The sequence below is a fragment of the Cervus canadensis genome, chromosome 3 (genome assembly GCF_019320065.1).
Source record: "Cervus canadensis isolate Bull #8, Minnesota chromosome 3, ASM1932006v1, whole genome shotgun sequence".
Lineage (NCBI taxonomy): Eukaryota > Metazoa > Chordata > Mammalia > Artiodactyla > Cervidae > Cervus > Cervus canadensis.
The window spans coordinates 11,872,185-11,895,490 of record NC_057388.1 but is presented as its reverse complement, the minus strand read 5'-3'; the positions used below and the strand labels follow the sequence as shown (position 1 = coordinate 11,895,490).

The 23,306-nt window shown below is 42.2% G+C and overlaps 1 protein-coding gene across 5 annotated transcripts in view; it reads right to left on the bottom strand.

Annotated features, from left to right (window-relative positions):
- The window catches only part of DYNC1I1 (dynein cytoplasmic 1 intermediate chain 1), a 370,739-nt gene that overhangs the window by 324,763 nt on the left and 22,670 nt on the right, over positions 1-23,306 (bottom strand). For all 5 annotated transcript variants that reach the window (XM_043462652.1, XM_043462651.1, XM_043462655.1 and 2 more), the window contains one exon: positions 1,216-1,332. In XM_043462652.1, coding sequence (XP_043318587.1) covers positions 1,216-1,323 — 108 coding nt within the window. In that variant the 5' untranslated portion in view covers positions 1,324-1,332. Of the gene's footprint in view, positions 1-1,215; positions 1,333-23,306 lie in introns of those variants that run through there.

The following is a 23,306-nucleotide window of genomic DNA, read 5'->3' as shown; positions in this document are numbered from 1 at the left end:
GATAAACCATAATGAAAAAGAATATAAAAAAGCATGTATATTTGTGTATACCTGAGTCACTTTGCCTTACAGCAGAGATTGGCAAACATTATAAATCAGCTATACTTCAATGAAGGAGTTTTAAAAATATTTTACAATAAACAGGAAAAGGACATCACAACTTCTTTAGAAATAATAGTGAAAGAAATTAAGAAAATATTTAGAAAGGATGGCTTTTCTATTATAGTATGCTTATTAAATGGTCTAAAGATTTAATTAAAAAAAAAAAAAAAAGAGTTCTGTATTCCAGGTCTGACAGGCAGAAAAGCTCCACCTCACCTCTGGGCTTCTGTTGCTTTGTTGGCATAAAGAGGGGCCTGAATGGAAGGTCACTGAAATCTCTCTGGATGTAACATATCATGCAGAAGGTTCTACTATACTATCTACTCTCTCATCAAAGGAGAAAAATGCAGGTTTTCCCTTACCAGTCCCAGCATACTTATTTACCCTGAAAAATACATCCACTGAGGAAATAATGGTAATCCACTGGCATCATTTTCTATTTTCCTCCTAAAATGTTCAGGTTGGGTCGTTTTTTCCAAAAGCCTTTGCTCGACACTAACACTCATTAAGGTGTAACTACGTCCCAAGTTACTGGGACAGAGGTACTAAGACGTCAGAGGATGAGATGGCTGGATGGCATCACTGATGCAAGGACATGAACTTGGGCAAACTTCAGGAGATGTTGAAGGACAGGGAGGCCTGGCATGCTGCAGTCCCTGGGGTCACAGAGAGTCGGACACGAATGGATGACTGAACAACAATATCCCAGGCATTGCTAAGTGCTTTATAACATCAACTTTTTTAATCCTCATGACTGGACAAAATAAACACACTGCTATTTCCCTGTTAAGCACAGGGAACTGAGACCTGGAAAGGTGAAGAAATTTCTAACAGTAGAGCTATCGCAGATCACTTTCAGGATTCTGTTCAAGTCTGGGGTAAACCTGGGGTTTGGGGACCTCTGTACCAAATGCTATTGACCATTTATGTGGTGCCTGACCAGTACACAACAGACGGCAATGACTTGACTGTTCTAAGTATGCAAATACCACTCGTTTTATGCAGATATTTTAAGTGCATTCTTTCCCAGGGTCCTCTGTATCCATTTGACCAGCGCCTCGGAACTGAGTGGTTTTCCTTTTCCCTGAGGACACCACAGCACCCAGGACTTACCTCTTTCTTTTTTCTCTCCTCTTCCTTCCGTTTCTTCTCTTCTCTTATTTGTGCTAAGCGCTGTTTTTTGCGCTCTAGCTCAGCTTTTAAGTCACTTTTGTCAGACATGTTGGTTTCCTTGGAGCAAAAGAAGAAAAAAAGTGAATATACACAAATAACTTTTCTGTATTATCACTGCAGAAATCATTCAAAAGGCAATCAAACTTGAAAACAGAACTTCTGGGTAGTAACAGATTGTATACCTTACCCTCTGTTGAAAAATTAAATAAATTAAGTTAGATCTGATCTCCCCCTATATGAAAAATCTTCCCTTTTCATGTGCACATAAACATTTGAAAAAATACAACGTTATAGGCTATTCTATAATAGCAACTTAATTCAGAATAACACATTTTCCTGTACAAGTTTCTTAACAAGTAAACAACAAGAGAATCAAAGAAGAATCATCATCATGACTTCCAATTTAGATGATAATGGACCAATTCATCCTCACACTGAGAAAAGAAAATGGGCTGTCATAAACTCTTAGAGACATGCTTTGCTCAAATTTCTATGCACTCAATAAACATTCCTCCACCAAGCTTGGGCACATGGAGATTTCATTTTGCCTAATATTATATGCATCAGGGAAGGCAGCCACTGAAGACCTAACATGTTACTCTTTTCCCGTAAAACTCCTCCTGAACTGTCATAGTTAATTTCATCTCCAATACAACCCTATTTCTACAAAACTTTCATTTGCATGCTGAATGCAATTCTGCTTATTCTGGCACTTTTCCTTTTCACAGCAAAAAATGTTTGCGAACACATGAATTAGGAGATAACACTATGACAAGTTCTTGGGAAAATTGATCTGAACAAGAGTTTTCACGTTAACGGTGAGGATGATCCTAGCGGTGACGGTGCCAGAAATTTCAAGTAAAATGAATTTGGAGAAGACGGTCACCAATTTTCTATCATTTATATTTGTCTCTTCCCTGCTCCCGACTGGAAGCTAAGCAAATGGAAGCACTGAGAAATGGAGAACCCTTCTTTGACCCAAGTTCCTAAAATAAATTTTTTTAAAAACGAATCATAAATGTCACAAGTATCCATTTGCATATTACTTGTATGCAACTATGATGAATATATAATATATGTGTGTGTGTGTATATATATACACACACACCCACATATAGTATATCTCTAAGTAGATGACAAAGTGAGGGATGGAAAAAAAAACACCCTAAAGGATACAAAGTGGGGCTTGCTTGGGGGCTCAGTGGTGAAGAGTCTGCCTGCCAACGCAGGAGACACCGGTTCAGTCCCTGATCCGGGAAGACCTCACATGCCTAGGTGCACGGTGGTCTTGCCACAATTTCTGAGCCTGTGCTCTAGAGCTGGGGAGCTGCAACTACAGAAACCACAAACTGCAGCTATTGAAGCCTGCGTGCCCCAGGGCCTGTGCTCTGCAACAAGAGAAGCCACTCGAATGAGAAGCCTGCACACAATAGCTAGAGAGTAGTCCACGTTCCCAGCAACTTAAGCCCGCGCCAAGAAAGCCCAATACAGTCAAAAATAAATAAATAAATAAACTTTATATACACACACACACACACATGTATATATATGTGTGTGTGTCTATTATACATACATATAAAACACAAGCAATGAAAAATCCTGCAACTTCCTGTCACTGTCTTTAGAAGGTAATCAAGAATCTGCAGTCACCCTTAGGCACTTTCAGATGAAATACACCCTGGTAAGTATACTGTGTTCCTCCTGTCCTACCACACACATTTTTGCTTACAATGCGATGGCAAAGATTTGTGGAAATAATAACAACCATCATCATGATAATCAGTCTCTGCTATTCACGACCATGCTCTCCATTTTTCAACACTTGCTTATTGAATAGCTAACCTGTGCTAGGCATTCTCTGCAGAGCCAGATTCTTTCGTTCAAGGACTACACATCTCAACTCTGTGAGCATGTGGTGTGGCTGGAAATGCTCCTGAGAGTTTAGCACACTGATCCCTGAGTGCCAGACACTTTACATGTATTATCACATTTAATCACAACCATCCAAAGAGACCAATATTATTATGAGTGCCTTTTTCACAATTCAGATAAAGGAGATGCAGCAAGGCCTAACCCTGTATACATTTGTTGTTGTTGTCCAGTTGCTAAGTCGTGTCTGACTCTTTGAGACTCCATGGACTGCAGCATGCCAGGCCTCCCTGTCCCTCACTATCTCTTGGAGTTTGCCCGAGTTCAAGTTAAAGTCCATACACAGAAGGACCTCAGTTTAAGCATGTCCATGCTCTGAACTCCACTCTGCTGATCGACAATGTACAAGTTCAGAGGGGATGCAGAACAAGATATAGATCTGGTGGAGTAGATGAGCTGAGCTTTGAGTAGTGGAATTTGAACTGCATATGGAATGAGGTCAGGGACTAGCATGGAAAAGGGAGACAGAGATCTGCAAAGACCTGCAGAAGAGAGAACCAGCGGCTGTGCGTGAGATGTGCAGATGAATTCAAGTCAAGAAATACAAACTTCAGTCAGTAAGAACACACCTGCGGAGGCAAGTGGCAAAGACTTGAAAAAACAGAAAAATGGGTTCACTAGGCATAATAAGGGTTGGGAAATCAACAGGTGTGTGAAAAAGAAAAGTGACAAAACAAAATCAGGGTATAAATTAGCTTATGCCTATTCTTATCCCTTGAAATTAAAAGATGCTTGCTCCTTGGAAGAAAATCTATGACAAACTTTGACAGCATATTAAAAAGCAGAGACATCACTTTGCCAACAAAGATCTGTCTAGTCAAAGCTATGGTTTTTCCAGTAGTCATGTATGAATGTGAGAGCTGGACCATAAAGAAGGCTGAGTGCTGAAGAACTGATGTTTTCAAATTGTGGTATTGGAGAAGACTCTTGAGAGTCCCTTGGACAGCAAGGATATCAAACCAGTCAATCCTAAAGGAAATCAACCCTAAATATTCATTAGAAGGATTGATGCTGAAGCTGAAGCTCCAATAGTTTGGCCATCTGATGTGAAAAACCCACTCATTGGAAAAGACCCTGATGCTGGGAAAGATTTAGGGCGGGAGAAGAAGGGGGAAACAGAGGATGAGATGGTTGGATGGTGTTGCTGACTCAGGGGACATGAGTTTGAGCAAACTCCAGGAGGTGGTAGAGGACAGGTATACGGCCTGAGGAAACGAAGCAGTGATCGACGCCAGAAGGCAGGAAACATTCTGCCTGAAGGAAGAAGGTCTTTCTGGTTCCAATCTGATGGCCGACATGGAAGAACATGGACTCAAGCAGTTAGAGCTGATCCCCACCCCCCCCGCCCCAAGAAAAGCCACAGAACTGACAAAAATAACAGTTACCACTAAAATACTGTTTGCCAATAATTTTCAACACCAAAAAATCCTGACAAGAGAAAATGAGAACCTACTACCAGAAGCCATCTGAGAACTTACATATATTCTTCCTCAATGGGGGCCAATGCGATTTACAATTTTGTTACTTTTCTGCTGTCAAAAATGAAATGTCTTATCAGAAAAACTGTTAAAGCAATAGTTGTGTCATCCTAGGCTGAAAACAGCCAGTGGAATCGTCTCAAAAACACCCTAAGGTTTCCCTCTCTCCACATTCCCTTTTCTCTGCCTTTCCCAGTCTGTCAAAATTATCAGCATGACCTCAGGCATATATCACGGTCATTAAGGAGCAAACCATGTAATAGGAATATCTCATATTTGTTGTGATTTTCTTGAGAAGGACTTCATTCAATAGTGGGATATAAACTGTATTCTCAGTACATTTCTGCAAAGGGCAAAGGTCTTCTTAAAACTGATAAATCTGTCTGACCAATGGTGATCATTTAAGTTGCTGTTACCAGCCACAAATGCAATATTTTAAAAGTATAACAACAAAAACACCAAGGGAATTTTAAAAGAATTATACTACATACTACATAGCATACTATCATAGTATAGTATGTAGCATACAATTATACTACATAGTGATGTTTCCAATAACACTTCACTTTTTAAAGGCAGGAGAAGCACAGTGTTAAAAGACAGAGATAGAATCCCTTCCACTTACCGATTTTTGGATCTATTCCAAACTAGACAGTTAGCACTGACCCCTGGGAGACTAAGGAATCTCAAGGGAACACCTCATTGAGGCTTTGGGAAGTACACAGTAATGAATGGACCTTTACGCAGAGTGAACTGGCTATTTAAGCCACTATTTAAGTGGCACGAAACGCAGGGTCAGCACTGAACTTCATAGGCTTTCCTGGAGGGCTTTCCCGTCTGACCAACTAAAACTCCCTGCACATTAAACAAAGCAAATCGGGGAGCAAGGCACAGGGGACATGAGTTATAGAGCTTCCTGGGGTTAATGCAGGTCACTACAAAGGCAATTCTGACGCTCTCCGTTTAAGAAAATAAGAGTCAGAGCTGCTGCTGCTAAGTCACTTCAGTCGTGTCCGACTCTTCGCGACCCCATGGACTGCAGCCCACCAGGCTCCTCCGTCCATGGGATTTTCCAGGCAAGAGTACTGCAGTGGGGTGCCATTGCCTTCTCAAGAGTCAGAGCTACCTGCTGCTAATTATTGCTCACTTACTTCACACACATGGAAAAGCCAGTTTCTTTCGCTTACAAAGGGCAAGGAGGCAAGTGAGTAAATCAAACCCACCCCAAGGTGTATGTCTCCTTCTTGTCTTGTCATCCCCCTATTCTCCTGCCCACCAGCCAACTACAGCGCAACTCCATCCTGGAGAAACTCTCGCTGCAGTCCCTCCCCAGCTCCACCCGTGCGGGGTCAGCTGATGCGCTGTTTACAATGCGCCCCAGCTCTCCTCCTAGCAAAGCCCATGTTCTACATTTGCTCCCATCAGTGACATTCCTTTCGCCCACATTGTCTCATTTGCATTTGCTCAATTCATCTTCCTACTTCCTCTGTATCTTAGCACTTGGTCTGCTGTAGGTTCTCCAGTTTTACTATCACTGGATATAATTCCACTTCATCTCTGGTATTTCTTTTCCCATTCGCCAAATTACTCCTACCTGACAACAGACACCTCAAAGTTCAAATCAACTACTCTATTTTCACTCTGGATTCCATACCCCAATTTCCCAACGTCTGTAACTTTTTCAAATTTCAACTCGCTCCTTCCGATTTCTCTACTGTCTCCTGGGTCAGCCTTTACCCTCTCGTTTCACTAAGACATCTCCATCTAGCCTCCCAGATACCTGTGTTCTCACAACTTGGGTTTCAGCCCATCTTTCAGCTCAGTAAACTGCCATCCTTACCTTTCAAGTAACCGAATCAATAATGAGAGCTTAAAACTATACCTGGCCAAACATTAAACATGCCAGAAAAGTTGTTTCTCTTCTTCCTCCTCCTCCTCTTTTCCTACTATTGTTAATAGTATTACTATTTTTTACCCTGCGAACTCTTTACCCCATCACTAATTCTACATTAATTCAATAACTAAAAACATCAGTCAAAGTTCACTGCAAATGATCTAAATCTAAAAAAATTGGGAGGGGGAGGAATTCCCTGGTGGGTGCAGTGGTTAGGACTCAAGTGCTCTCACTGCTGGGGGCCATGGTTCAACCCCTGGCTGGGGAACTAAAGAGCCCATAAGCCATGATGCATGGCCAAAACAAAAAATTAAAACTTTAACAACAACAAAAAAGAGCCCAAATCAAGCTTACAGAAACAGAGAACAGACTAATGGTCCCCAGAGCTGGGGATGAGGGGTGAGTGAAGGCACAAACTTCCAGTGAGAAAACAAATAAATCACGGGGATGTAATGAACAGCATTGTGACTATGGTTAACAATACTTTTAAAGTTAAGAGAGGATATCCTAAAAGTTCTCAACCGAAGGAAAAAAATGATGTTAACTATGTATGGTGCCAGATGTGAAACTAGACTTACTGCGGCAAATATCACAAAATTTAATATTGTGAAATTGTACACATTTCATAGTATCTACAAAGCGCAAATCATTATGTTGTACACCTGAAACTAACATAATGCATGTCAATTACACCTCAATAAAAATAAGTATTAAGAAGTTACAGTGAGAAATGCATTAAAGGTATAGTATGCTTCTCAACCTAAATGGATTATAAAATGGAAGACGTGGTTAGAGAGATGTGACTCAAAGGAAAAATATTTTTAAACAACTAAATGTGGTCATTTAATCTAACTAGTAAAATCCCTCTCGCTTTTTCTGTCGAACACAGATAGGGATTATACGTCAAGCTGTCCCAGGTGGGCATACTGCCCTATTTCACCCACTTCCCCCAGAGGACAGAGTGGCGATGGAGAAATGATTCCTTCTCTGGCTAAGACATTAATTACAGGGATGGTCACTCCTGCTGCTCCGTCATAAAATTGTCTCACAGTCCTAGGTTCCCAGGAAGAAAGGAGAGAGGAAGAAAGGAAGAAAACAGGAGAAAAAAACACGGACACCCAGTTAGGGAAAAACAGAAGTCATTTCCCCACCTGGCATTGTCTTCCCTGTTAACCCTGCCTCTCCTCCACATTTCTTCCTCCACACACATCCACACAGAAAGGAAAATGTCCGACTTTTCTTGAACCCAACAAGGAGACCCGTCCCCTTCACTCCCCTGCCTGCCCATATGGTCGCGAGCCGGTGTGGTCCTGTTTAGAACCAAGTATCTAAGAGAGGAGAAGCAAAGGGTTTGGCTAAGTTTACACAGCTGCCAAGCAACAGAACCTCCCGAGGCTTAGCTTTTGAACCGTTTAGATCTCTATTTCCTTTTGGTTGTCTAAGTTGGCAGCAGTTTGAGATTCCATTTCTAATGCTGGCATATGCAAATGTATTTTTAAGCTTAAAGTCAGAATCCTAGGAGGTTTAAATCATTGCCCAGCTGTTGCCAGACTCACTGAAAAAAACCACCTGGAAATAAATTCTCTTTTCCTGCCTGAAAACAATTGCTCTTGTCAGCTCTTCACTATCAGCTATTGAACTTTTCATCTGCCACTTGGTGCGCATAAGAAATTTGATCTTTCACAATTTCGATTCACCTGCCTGACTTCTTACACAATGCAGCTATCTCCTTCCTCTTGGATGGGAGGCCAAGGGCTGAATGGAACAACCATTTTTTCAGCTATACCCACTGTCAATAAAACAGGGTGAGAGAAATCTCAGAGTAAGTCTGCTGGTGAAAGACGTGGGAGGGCTACATGCTACATCATACAGCCATCAGTATACTAGGAAAAAAAACATTTTAATAAAATCCATCTCATAGAGGGAGGGGTGCCCAGACCTGGTCTACTTGTAGACGAGTTCTCAAACGTTTGGTCTCAGCATCCCTTGAGACTCGTAAAAATTATCAGTGACTTCAAAGAGCTTTTGTTATGTGGGTTACACCTATCAACATCAACCACGTTAAAAATCAAAACTGACAAAACTTTAAATATCTAATAATTAATTCTTTCATACAGCAAGCTTTTTTACTTAACATAAAACTTTTAGGGAAAAACAGCTATACTTTCCAAGACAAAAAAAACACTGTAAGAGGGTATTTCTTTTATATTTTCATTTCTCTTTTTAATATCTTGCTTTTAAAAAGTCAACTGGATTCTTACAGCTATTTGTGCATTAAATCTGTTGTGATACACTATTTTAGTTGTAAAGAAAATCTGATCTCACATAACTGTGTATTCTGGAAAATACACAGGAGTATCTGAACAGCCTCTTGAAGTAATTTTGGATATTCTTTGATATTACACCAAAAATCAACAAATGGCAGTTTCCCAAAGTTCATTTGCAATCTGAATATGAACCACACCTATCAGTGAACTTTTTATATTCTGTTACATTAAAATCCATTGTTCTATTTTAAACTTAAAATTTATTTTATCCATGAATGATTTTATGACATCATGCACTGGTTATTTAGAAATTATGCAGACTTCTCTCAAATATTGATGCATTTCATTATACAACATCCAAAAATCACATTTGGTACTATCACTACCAAAGTCTTCAGAAGGGTCTTTACATGTGGATGGTAAAGCTGTCCAGCTCACAATAGCAGATACAAGTTTCCCAAAACTCTAATTTTGCTTGAGGCTCAAATTTTATCATGAGCAACAAATATTGTTAATCGTGTTCTTGAAGTGACAAGCTCAGGTCATTGATGTTTGAGAAAAGTTCTGCTGAATAACCAAGCCTAAATAACCATAGTTTGTCTATGAATCGTAGTTTCAAGTAAAAAATAGTGTTTCTTGGAAAAAAGTAGCTCATTTAGCTCACAACTCAAACACTGCACAAATGCTTTTCTCCAGACAACCAGGGAACTTTGGTAAGCAACAGAGTGCCTTACATGTCCCGATTGTTACACAGAAAAGATGTGTGCTCAAGGTTAAAGATTTAACGTAGCTAGCATTGTTTTCTGCCTCATGAAGGACATTCCTAAGTGAAACTGTGTGTCTTTTTAGCAGCAAGTGTGTGGCAGTGAGGTGTGCCAATGCTGCTAGGAGTTTGGTGCCCTGTCTCAATTCATGCTAACTTACCTGAAGTCTGACCTACCATTCATTCATTCATTCATTCATTACCTACACCATCACTGCAAATGTCAATACACTGAAAGAGACAACACTTCAGCGTCAGTATGAAAATGGTTTTGACATTCTAGACACCTGACTCATCTTGGGATTCCCAAGGATCCTCAAAGCACGGTCTGCCTTAACCTATTTCTGATAAGATGCAGTTGATTCTAGACAGCCATCTACTTAAAATTTTGCTGAATTCGTATCAATAACCTAAACAGAGTTATTTCTTTTGCTGAAAAGAAAAAGGAAAAGACAAGAAGAATAAAATCACTGAGCACAGAAAATTCAGTTTTGAGTCTAAACTACAATGATTTAGAAATACCGGGAAGATCTAAGGCGTCTGGATATGGTATCAGAAAAACTGGATTTAGGGAGAGATGAGGCCTTGAAGAAAAGGTTTCATAGAACTTCATAGAAAGGTTTCATAGAAATGTGAACGATGTCCCATTCCTCACTTGCATATGCCACATAATAGGTAAGGAAGACAAATTGAGAAGCCTTCTCTCACTCCTGGTTTTCCTCTCCCCATAACATGCATGGTGTGCGTGCACACACACACACAGACACACAGACACACACAATGGGTTGTCTTTGCCTTGCTATAAAGTGAACTAGTGAAGCTGCTCAGTCACGTCCAACTCTTTGCGACCCTATTGACGGTAGCCCTCCAGGCTCCTCCATCCATGGGATCTTCCAGGCAAGTATACTATAGTGGGTTGCTGTTTCTTTCTCCAGGGGATCTTCCTGACCCAGGGATCAAACCCAGGTCTCCCGCACTCAGGCAGACTCTTTACCATCTGAGCCACAGAAGTGAACTAAGATGTTATTAATAAAATATAGCCTTCCCTGTTATATGAAAAGTTTTTCTTCTTTTAACTTTGCTGTTTTAACAGTTAAAATTACACTTGCTTATTTTGAACATAAGAACTTTAACAATTATATAATTCAGTGCCAATATTTTACCCATAAACAGGGAAACAGCTGCATTTATCTAAGTGCACCACCATTAGGAGGACGAGTCAGAACTGGAATCACCAGATGGCTTTGTTCTTGAACACTTTTATTCAATAATGCTTCCCCGTCACAGTTTACTTATTCAGGATTTCACTCTCAGTCACAAGAAAGCTCTTCAACAAACGGCACTTAGAGCGGATCCCGACCAGTCTACTCCCAGCCCAGTCTTGCAATCACTCTCTATCACCGCCTGGTGGCAGCAAACATAACTGCATGAGAGAGCTTACAGCCGAAAAGGCCTTGCCTCTGAAATTCCCAGCCACATCTCCAAGCCAGTACCCGGTAGTCCCAAGCACTGCAAGATTCTCACCTAGTAATACATAGGGAGGATCTCTTTATGTCAATAGAGAACTATAGGTTTGGAGAGGAAATAACTTAGTACATACAAACAGTTAAAAATCTGTGTTGATTTTTTCAAGGCTCTTCATTTTATTCATATTGGGTTGGTTCTTCATTTGGAAATCAGGTAGTATTTCTGCAGTATGCCTTTAGAACCTCTCTTGTTGGGTTTATGAACTATATTAAGATCGCTGTATCTGCATACTGTCTCCAGCCCTACTTTCACCACTTTAAGATTCTGAGCTACCCAAATTGCACTGCATCGACTGTAACTTGAGCAGGGGCAATTGCGGCGCATTAAACAGGAGAGGTTCTCCAGTACTCAGCATAGAGGCTCATTATGCTAGAGAGAAAAATCAACCCAAAGGGGATCTGCCCTTTCATCTAGTTAACAGAACAGAGATGAGAGCTCTTCAGTTTAAAAGACTCAAAACCCATTGTCATCTCCTCCAAAAAGTTCTGGAAATTTTCAAGTTACTTCTGATGTCTGCGGTACATTCTACCCATTAGAAGACTCAGCGTGCTTCTTCTCTTGGGGAAAGGAATTGCTCTTCAATTAAGGGAATCATTCATCAGTTTTTAGGGCCTCTTCTCTCAGGAAACACTCAGATGATATCAAGAGTCCTTAGGAAATGAGCATTTCAAGGACCATCCTTGAAAGAACAGAAAACTAAAGATGGAAGAGTTTGGACAACTGGAAAGCAGTATTTTGGTACTGGGTCCCGAAGACTCAGGGCAGAAAAGGGGCTGGAAAGTAGAATCGGAAGGAGATGGGAGCCAACTGGAGAAGGCCACAAGGAACACTGCGATGAAGAAAGGAGTGAGGCCTTATACAAAGACTCCTGCTGAAACACCTAACCTCAGGTCGAAATAGACAGGAAAGGTGCATCATCTGCCTACACCAGGTATCAGTAAAGAAGCCAAAGAAGCCTAAAGTACAAAGTCTATACTTTGTAGACTATGTAAATGTTTGGGGGAGAATGGATACATGTGTTCCCATGGCTGAGTCCCTCTGTCCTGCACCTGAAACTATCACAAACACCCCTTCAGAAAGGCCTCCTCTGGCCTCAGGCATGGGACAAGCATCCCTCCCTGGCGGCCCGCGGGCACCCTGCGCGTCCGCATGACTGGCGGCAACACATACCGCACACTCCACCTACATGCACCTCCGTTCTGCTCACACGATGCTCTCCTCTTGCACCGACAGCCGCTCTGAAGGAGGGGCCACATCTAATTTATGTCTGTGCTCCTAGAGCCCAGCAATGAGTCTTCAATACAAGCCCCTTGAACTGCTAAATAATCATTAGACAAAAGTGAGAAGTTTTCCACAATTTCATTATCGGGATTTTTCTAATCATCAGTATATTGGGTGAGTGCACTAAGCCAGGGGTCCCCAACCTCTGGGATTTAATGCCTGATGATCTGAGGTGGAGCTGATGCCATGATAATAGAAATGAAGTGCACAGTAAATGTAATGCACTTGAAGCATCCTCAAACCACCCTTTCCCAGGCCCTGGAAAAATAGTCTTCCACGAAACTCGTCCCTGGTACCAAAGTTTGTGGACCACTGCACTAAGCTTTTCAGTGATACAACTCAGAAAGGTTCTTCTTTTTTCTGCAACAAATCTTTATTCCCCATGGGCTCTGGAGGGTGGGGGGCAGGCAAGAATTGTTTTTTTTAATCCATTAGGACACATGTGCATCAAACACACAATCCATGCATTGCCTCATCCACTCAACTATCTTTTCCCAAATCACAGGTACCCATTGAGATCATGCTTTCCCACCTGGTTTACATTTTTAATCTCAATCTCTGTTTTTTGACTCTAAAAAGATTATTTAGCAAAATCCATTCACTTTATAACTGACAGTCTCCATTGCTTATCTCAGCCAAAATTTCAGCAATCTAGAAGCCCAAAAGGCCTTGAGGATAAATCATCATGCCAATAGCTGGGCTTTCTCATTAGAAGTGATGTAAAAATATCAGTGCTTTAAAACACAGTCATCCATTGTACCCGCAGCTGTTTTCTCTGAGTTGCTAACATGATAAATGAATGTGTCTAAAAATAAACGACTCTCAGGTAACCTGTGGGGCTGATCTTTAAAATAACTGATAGCAAGCAAATCTTCAGCCATGACTAAGTTTAGCTTTGACTCTGAGTCCTTGACTACCCATTCCTATGAAGGGGCCAGATGTTCTGTGCAGCAACGTTAAATTAAGACAGCCCTGCCCAACAGGGCTCCCTAACAAGGCTACTCTATTCTGAAAGAGAATGCAGGCAAATTCAAACTACGCAAAGAGTCTTACAACTCACAAATGAGAGCAAATTCAAACCATCATACTAAAGGAAGTAAAATCAAGACATACTAACGAAAATAAGGGAAGGAAAATTTTAATGCTTAAATAATAAAGTCAAAAATAGATTTTTCTCAATATGAATGTTCACAAAGTCAATTGGTTTTTAATCTTTTAAACATATAAGTTACTAGGATACATCTGTACGTCTCAAAACCACTTCAATATCCTCCCAAATTAACTACAAAACACTTACAGATTTGTAATTAAGCCTACCTAATTTTAAGAACCATTGATCTGGGTTGAAGTTATCATGATGGAGAAATTCACACTGAGAAGGACTCTGCTAGGTAACACTCGATCCTCACATCAAAGCTAACAACTTGACCTGTGAAAGGCTAAGGTTCAAACCCAGTTTCCTGTAGCTCTTAATTACTGCCTACACCCACAGCTTTCTGCATTTCTCATCTTCCCTTGCCCCACACTATTGGCCCTCCCACTCGTACTGTTTTATTCTATTTCTTTTATATTCTTTTTCTGCCATTGTCACCCACTTTAATGTTAGTAGTTTTCCTTCTCATTTTTGTTCTAAAGGAGACAAAGAGTAAGATAGCTGAGAAAAACACAGGGCTACTAAAGATCTTACTAATATGCATAGTGTGAGGCATGACTGTGCTCACAAGAAGGCAGTAAGAAGGCTCCATTGAGTTGATGACCTAACAAATGATCCCAGAGGGAAATCAGACCCGAGGACTGCAGAAGGTGAGGCGTGCACCCCGGCAAAGGACAGCGTGGACAAAGGCGGGGAGACAGGAAAGAGAATGGCCAGCCTGTGGGACAAGTAACTGGATATAAATGGAACACTCAGTGCAAAAGAAGACGGAAGAGAATGAGGATGGATGTGCAGTCAGAGATGAGATCCCAAAGACCGAGTGACCAACCGCCCCAGTTTTCACAGAGACTGATGGAGTTCCCTGGATGCAGGACTTTCAGGAAAGCCCAGGCAAACCTGGACAAGATGGTCACCCTACAGTCAAAGATGTGCTCTGCCATACTTTAGAGAGATTGAACTCTGTAGGCAGCAAGGAAATACCAAGGGATCCAACCAAGCGCAAGACCAGGTGGTTTATCCTTAGCAGGTAATACATATAGCCTTTTTTACTGAACATTTTATTTATTTATTTTTAATTGGAGGATCATTCTTTACAGTGTTGCGTTGGTTTCTGCCATACATCAACATGCATCAGCCGTAGTTATATATGGCTCTATATATATATATCCCCTCCCTACTGAACCTCCCTCCCACCCTCCACCCCATCCCACCCTCTAGGTTATCACAGGGCACCGGGTTTGAGCTCACTGCATCATACAGAAAACTTCCACTGGCTATCTGTTTTACACACAGGCTTTCTAAACATGGGTTGCAAACCACCAGTATGTAACAAAACCAAGCTCGTTAGTAGTCACAGGGAGCAATGTTTGTGATTAACAGATGAGAACTGCTAAGAGTCACACTGCACATGGGAAGGACAACTATGGTTTCACGGAACTTGGTTTTGGACACACGCACATTCATTGTTACATAGTCACAGTATTGTCTATTGTCAGTTGCAGGTAAATGAGATCAAAAATATACTGGACTACATCGATTGTAGAATTAATCAACTTTCATTCATAAACTTGTTTCTGCCCTTGTCTTTTCTCAGCCAACATTTTGCATGGCATGACACCCACGTGACACTTGCAGAGCGTGCTGAGTGAACGGAGAAAGCTGTTGGCGACCACAGGAGACTGACCCAGGCTCTGACTACCTTGAGGGCCAAGAGATGAATATCTGGGTGCACACGTAACCCACAATCCATTTGCAGGGCACTGGTGAGGACGCACGACCACAGAATGACCAAAGCAAGCTCAGCAACATTTAAGTTCTACCAGAGAGAGAAAGTGAAAAAGATAACAAAATAAAGCCATGGATGTTTCGGGGCACAAATGCATCAAGATGGATGTACTTACAAAGATTAACTGGCTTTTCCGGTTACCCTAGTATGCCCTTAAGAGTGCAGAAAATCAATACTGTCGGAAATGCTGGACCATGGCATATTTCCTGCAGGCCATGTCAGAGCAAATGCTGACTGAGCCCAGGATCTGGAGGTTTGCCATTTGTCTCATCAGCACAACCTTTATATTCCTTTTAGAAAGCAAATACCCATCTGAAAAGCTTGGCTGCAGAGTCCCCCAGCTTCGCCTGCACATAGCATGCTATACATGAATGGATAACTCAGTGGTATGAGGCAGTATTCAGAACAGATTTCTCAACCAGTTCTTAAAGGCTTAAACCCCTTCTGATACCCATGTGCATTTTTCAAATTCAAGATGTCTTTTTTTTTTTTTTTAATTTAAGCTAGAGTCAGTTTCAACCATCTGTCTCTTTGAGTGAAAATAGGAGACAGGCTTATATATATGAGCTTCTGAAGAAAATCAATCTTGGCAGAAAAAACTTAAAAGTGGAGGAAGAACTATATGGGCATTTTCAGGATCTTGTTAAGAAGTAACAAAATATTCAAAGTAAGGAGGAGCTTACACAAACACGTCCATCTCCTTTACCGCCTAGGAGGCTGCCCCCGTTCCTGACCATTGCCTGACTGGACATCACTGCAATCAGACCTCTGCCACCCAATCACCGCCTTATAAGAGTAAAGTGGTGATTGGGTGGAGCAGCGTGGAGACTTAAAAGTGACTTCCTGGATTCGGGTGACCACATTTAGGGCTGTGGGAGATGATAATGGTAGGTAGCCTCCAAGAATTTGGAAATGACGAGAACAGAGCATGACCACTTTCTGAAGTTAAACTAGACCTTATCTCAAATGACAGGACATCTCCCAAGTCAAAACTATGACACACAGTGTATGCATGCTTAAGTTGTTTCAATTGTGTCCAACTTTTTGAGACCCTATGAGCTGTAGCCGACCAGGCTCCTCTGTTAATGACACGCGGTGCTAAAACATCAAAGCTAGGACTGACCAAAAGTAAAGGAAAACCATTGCCAAGATTAGCAGTAAACCACCGTAAACCTGCTACAATGAAAGGAGAATGAAGTCTCAAATGACAGGAAATGGGGTATGAAGTTTTCAGGGTTTCTCTGGTGTGGCCCAGGAAACAGCTGACGTCACTGTGCCCGTGCATCTGTTAGGAGGGTCACCACGATGGCGCCAGGCGCCTCCCCTGCAGCCCCGGTTATGACAACCGCTCCCCTGGCTGTGGCTCTATGTACATCCAACCTTTAACTGTTCAACTCCAGGCAGAGGCAACTCTAGCCCTCCAGTTAGATCAGACTAAAAATCTTGGAGTCATCCTTGCTTTTTCCTTCTGTCAAAACCTACGTCCGATTCATTAGCAAATTATTTGGACTCTACTAGAGATCTCTTCAAGAAAATTAGAGATACCAAGGGAACATTTCATGCAAAGATGGGCTCAATAAAGGACAGAAATGGTAGGGACCTAACAGAAGCAGAAGATATTAAGAAGAGGCAACAAGAATACACAGAAGAACTGTACAAAAAAGATCTTCACGACCCAGATAATCATGATGGTGTGATCACTCACACTCACCTAGAGCCAGACATCCTGGAATGTGAAGTCAAGTGGGCCTTAGGAAGCATCACTACCAACAAAGCTAGTGAAGGTGATGGAATTCCAGTTGAGCTCTTTCAAATCCTAAAAGATGATGCTGTGAAAGTGCTGCACTCTATATGCCAGCAAATTTGGAAAACTCAGCAGTGGCCACAGGACTGGAAAAGGTCAGTTTTCATTCCAATCCCAGAGAAAGGCAATGCCAAAGAATGCTGAAATTACCGCACAATTGAACTCATCTCACACTCTAGTAATGGAGAAGGCAATGGCAACCCACTCCAGTACTCTTGCCTGGAAAATCCCATGGATGTAGGAGCCTGGTAGGTTGCAATCCATGGGGTCGCGAAGAGTCAGACACGACTAAGTGCCTTCACTTTCACTTTTCACTTTCATGCATTAGAGAAGGAAATGGCAACCTACTCCAGTCTTCTTGCCTGGAAAATCCCAGGGACGGCAGAGCCTGGTGGGCTGCCGTCTATGGGGTCGCACAGAGTCAGACACGACTGAAGCGACTTAGCAGCAGCAGCAGCACATGCTAGTAAAGTAAAGCTCAAAATTCTCCAAGCCAGGCTTCAGCAATACATGAACCGTGAACTTCCAGATGTTCAAGCTGGTTTTAGAAAAGGCAGAGAAACCAGAGATCAAATTGCCAACATCTGCTAGATCACTGAAAAAGCAAGAGAGTTCCAGAAAAACATCTATTTCTGCTTTATTGATTATGCCAAAGCCTTTGACTGTGTGGTTCACAATAAACTGTGGAAAATTTTGAAAGAGATGGGAATACCAGACCACCTGACCTGCCTCTCGAGAAATCTGTATGCAGGTCAGGAAGCAACAGTTAGAACTGGACATGGAACAACAGACTGGTTCCAAATAGGAAAAGGAGTACATCAAGGCTGTATATTGTCACCCTGCTTATTTAACTTATATGCAGAGTACATCATGAGAAACACTGAACCGGAGGAAGCTCAAGCTGGAATCAAGATTGCCAGGAGAAATATCAATAACCTCAGATATGCAGATGACACCACCCTTATGGCAGAAAGTGAAGAGCTAAAGAGCTTCTTGATGAAAGTGAAAGACGAGAGTGAAAAAGTTGGCTTAAAGCTCAACATTCAGAAAACTAAGATTATGGCATCTGGTCCCATCACTCCATGGCAAATAGATGGGGAAACAGTGGAAACAGTGGCTAACTTTATTTTGGGGGGCTCCAAAATCACTGCAGATGGTGATTGCAGCCATGAAATTAAAAGATGCTTACTCCTTGGAAGGAAAGTTATGACCAACATAAACAGCATATTAAAAACCAGGGATGTTACTTTGTTAACAAAGATCCATCTAGTCAAGGCTATGGTTTTTCCAGTAGTCATGTATGGATGGGAGAGTTGGACTATAAAGAAAGCTGAGCTTCGAAGAATTGATGCTTTTGAGCTGTGGTCTTGGAGAAGACTCTTGAGAGTCCCCTGGACTACAAGGAGATCCAACCAGTCCATCCAGGAGGAGACCAGTCCTGGGTGTTCATTGGAAGGACTGATGTTGAAGCTGAGGCTCCAATACTTTGGCTACCTGATGTGAAGATATGACTCATTTGAAAAGACCCTGATGCTGGGAAAGACTGAGGACAGGAGGAGAAGGGGACGAGAGAGAATGAGATGGTTGGATGTCATCACCAACTCAATGGACATGGGTTTGGGTGGACTCTGGCAGTTGGTGATGGACAGGGAGGCCTGGCGTGGTGCGGTTTACAGGGTCGCAAAGAGTTGGACACAACTGAACAACTGAACTGAACTGAACTTTCCAAGTATTTCCAGAACTTGTCTGCTTTTCCCCACCTCTCCTGCCATCATCCTGTCTAAGCTGCCATCATCCCCCATCATATTATTGCCAAAGCCTCCTTAACAGTCTCTCTGGGTCTACCCAGGGTCTATTCTCAGCTGCAACAGTAATTCATTAAAACACAAGTCAAATTATGTCACTTCTCTGCATAAAGCTCTTTGCCAGCTTCCATCTCACAGTTAGAGAAGCCTGCATGGCTTCCGTGACCTGGCACAATCCAGCCCCATCACTTTTCTGATCTCATCTCCAGGCACAATTCCCTGCTCTTCTTCAAACACATCAAGTACACTCCTGCCTCGAGGACTTTGTGTCTACTATTCCTTCTGCCTGGTACACATTTTTCTCTAAAATTCTGAAAGATTTGCTTCTTGAAAACTGAGTTCAAAGTTCATCTCATGAGATCTTAACTCATCACTCTATTTAAAAGAGCAAACCACTTGCACTCCCCACTCCCACCCCGGCAGCATATGCATTCCCAAGTCTTTCCCACTGCTTTATTTTTTTTAATTATGTATATTACCACTTAACATATTCTATAACACATTTAAATTGATTCCATTGTTTTCTCCTTCTCCTAGCTCCAATGAAGACAAAGATTTTGTCAGCATTGTTCACTAATGTGCTGCCAATACTTAGAATAGTGAATGGCACAGAGTAGATGTTGTAGATATTCAATAAATATCTATTAGATGAATGGGCTTCCCTGGTGGTTCAGATGGCAAAGAATCCACCTGCAGTGCAGGAGACCTGGGTTCAATCCCTGGGTTGGGAAGATCCCCTGGAGGAGGGCATGGCAACCCACTCCACTATTCTTGCCTGGAGAATCCCATGGACAGAGGAACCTGGTTGGCTGCAGTTCATGGGGTCACAAAGAGTCAGACACAACTGAGTGACTAAGGACAGCACAGATGAATGAACAAATTTAGCTTCAAAAATTGCCTAAGTGAGCTTCTTCTTCTCCCACCCTCATTCCCCATAAGAAGGGTCGAGGCTCCATTGGCTTTGGGATTGTCCTAGGTGTACTCCCTGACCCTCCCTCTCAAAAGTATCCTTAATGGCCTATCACTGCCACACCTAGATTCTACCTCCCATCCTGGTCCTTTTGAATGTATTGCATAATTATATCATCTACTTGATTTTTCAATGCCCATGTTACCTTTGGACTTAGCCTTCAGGACAAAATTTTAATGCCCACAGGCTAGTACTGTTCCAATCACACCCAGTTCGGACCTCTTGAGACCAAGGGCCTAAGGACCCAAGTTCTCAGGAGACCAAAGAATACTAACCTATAAGCAAGGGCACAGTGAGCCCATAAGAAGAAGTTAGTTTCCTTCCGGCAAGTCAGTAAGTCGGCATTTATGTTTGCAGACTAATACGTAACCTACACTTGTACTGGGTTGTGTGAACTCACCACTAAGTTGCTAGAGAATTGTGGCTATATAAGAACAACCTATTATCTCGACCTTCAAAACTAAGATTCAGACTTTACTCTCATCTGTCTGTCTAGCTGATTTCTGGCTGGCCCTGACGGCGTCTCTGTCCCCACGGCTGCAACATGAGAGCCGACTGCAGATCAGAGTGATGCCCACCAGTGCTGCCTGCACATGTTCTCAGCACACGAGCGTGCACCCACACACACGTGCACACACAGTCGTCTGACCCCAAACTCCTTCGGCAGATCAGAGCACGTTTCTCTGTGCTCCAGTCCCTGCTGCATGGTGACCCTCTGCAGGACCTAAGTCAAGGATCAGAGGGCAGGAAGGGGGATGATTTACCTGATCAAAGGGCATGGGAGAATCCCTCGGGTATCTGAGCAGGATTCCATACATTTGTGAAGGAGGGAGAGGCCCACCACTCAACCGAAATTTCTAGTTCGTTAAGAGCCAGGAAGCCCAAGTAGTTGGCACCACAAAACGCTAAATGTATCTTTATGTTAATAAAAGTCATTGGGACTTACTGAAGTCCTATATGGTGCAAAGCGCTGCTCTGGGTGCTGTGGGGCTTCCACAAATGATTCAGAGGAAAGCGGCCAAAAGACTCCCAGTTATGAGAGAAATAAGTGTGGGGGTGTAAAGTACAATATGACAACTATGGTTGTTACTTGTTACTCAGGCTCTAAGCTGTGCCAGGCTCTTTCAACCCCATGGACTCTGGTCTCCACTATCTCCCAGAGTTTGCTCCAACTATGGTTAACACTGCTATATAGGAAAGTTGCTAAGCGAATAGATCCTAAAAGCTCTCATCACAAGGAGAAATTTTTTTTTTCTTTTTGTTGTACCCATGAGATGATGGATGTTAACTACACCTATTGCAATCATTTTACAGTACATGTAAATCAAACCATCATGCTGTATACTTTTAACTTAAACAGTGATGTATGTCAATTATTTCTCAATAAAACTGGAGGAAAAAAATCCCAGAGGGGAACACTGGGCTAAGCTGTGAGGCCGACACTCTCCCTGCTGGGAGTGTTTGGACAGGTAATATCAATACTCACCATGTAGCTGTCCTTTTTCTAAACCTTCATGGCTAATGAAGCACACAAGTGATATTTTAGCTGTACTGATCTATTGCAAAAAGTTAAAATAGAGCCCTTTGCCCTGGAAAACTACTGTTAGCTTTTGAGACAAAAACCGTCTTATTTCCAGATTTTCAGTGGATTTATTAATATAGTGCCCTTGTCGAGTAATAATGAAACTAACATATTCCTAACTGAGCTCTTACTATGTGCCAGGCAGTGGTGTAAGTCTTTTCCATGTGTTAACTCCTTTAATCTTCTTATAGTATGCCAACTGGAAAAGGCAGGACTCAAATCCAGGAAGTTTAGGCTTTAGACTTGGTTAACCACCAGTAGTCAACTTTCCTTAACTGCCATTACACTAATACGAGAAGGAAGAAAACAAGTTATGAATTTATTTTTTCTGTAATAAATCTATTTAATTTCTACAAGCAGGAAACATCTTTTTGAATGCTTGTTTACGATCTGTCCCTCCTTAGTCCAAACCAAAGTCCCGGAGAGAGAGACTTTGGTTGTTGTGGTGACTGTTGTATCTCTGGTGTCTGGAATAGATTTATGAAGCACTCAAATATGTTAGCCAACCTTCTGACTCTTCCTATTTTCAATTTTATTTCCTTTCCAAGAAAAAGGGCAGGGTCACGATTTATACAATGAATTATAAGACAAACCTATCCATAAATACTTGTTGGGTGAATAAATTATCTGAGAAAAAAAAAAAAGAGTCTGTCTCAAAAAGCCTGTAACATGGTAGGGTCTCAAAACACTGGCTCCATGGCAAGGGAGAAAAGGGCCAAGTGTGTGATAATGTTTAAAGCACGAAGGAGAGTTGCAGGAATCCCAGCTCACAGTGGGCTTCCTGAAGGAGGGGCCCTGAGAGCGGGATATGGAAACGTGGGTTGACTGGGAACTGGGGAAGTGTTTCCCGTGGAAGGAGAGCGAGCATGAATGAAATGACAAGAGGTAACTGATAACAGCCGCTATGGAGAACAGTGTGGAGGTTCCCTATAAAACCAGGAATGAGACTATCATACAGCCCAGGAACCCCACTACTGGGCACACAGCCAAGAAAACCGTAACTGAAAAAAGACACATGTACCCCAGTGTTCACCCTAGATATCAACAGATATCTAGGAAGCAACCTAGAGGGCCATTGACAGGTGAATGCATAAAGAAGCTATGGTACCTATATGCAATGGAATATTACTCGGCCATAAAAAGGAACAATTTTGAGTCAGTTGTAATGAGGTGGATGAGCCTAGAGCCTGTTATCCAGAGTGAAATAAGTCAGAAAGAGAAAAATATATAGTAATGCATACATATGGAATCTAGAAAAACAGTACTGATGAGCCTATTTGCAGGGAAGGAATGGAGATGCAGACACAGAGAACGGGCTTGCGGACACAGCAGGGGAAGGCAAGGATGGGACGGACTGAGCGAGTCGCGCTGACATATAGACACTACCAGGTGTAAAACAGGGAGCTCGGGGGGAAGCTGCTATGCAGCTCAGGGCGCTCAGCCTGAGGCTCTGGGACGACCTGGGGGCGGGACTGGGGAGGGAGGCTCCAGAGGGAAGGGGTATACACACACACACTTCATACCTATGCACACATATGTGTGCATATGATTGACTTGTGCCCAACACAGCATTGCAAAGCTATCTTCCTCCAATTCAAAACCAGAGAGGGGCCGTGGTGTGACGCGACACCATCTGGAAAAGTGTGTGTTTGGTACGAAACTGTCAGGTGTTCATGACCCAGGTCGGCTGTGTCTGCCCTTTGGTCCTTCCTCGCTTCTGAAGAAATTATTCATTTTTAAAAGACGTGACGGTCTTGGAAAAAAATCAAACATTTCCATGTTAAACCAATCC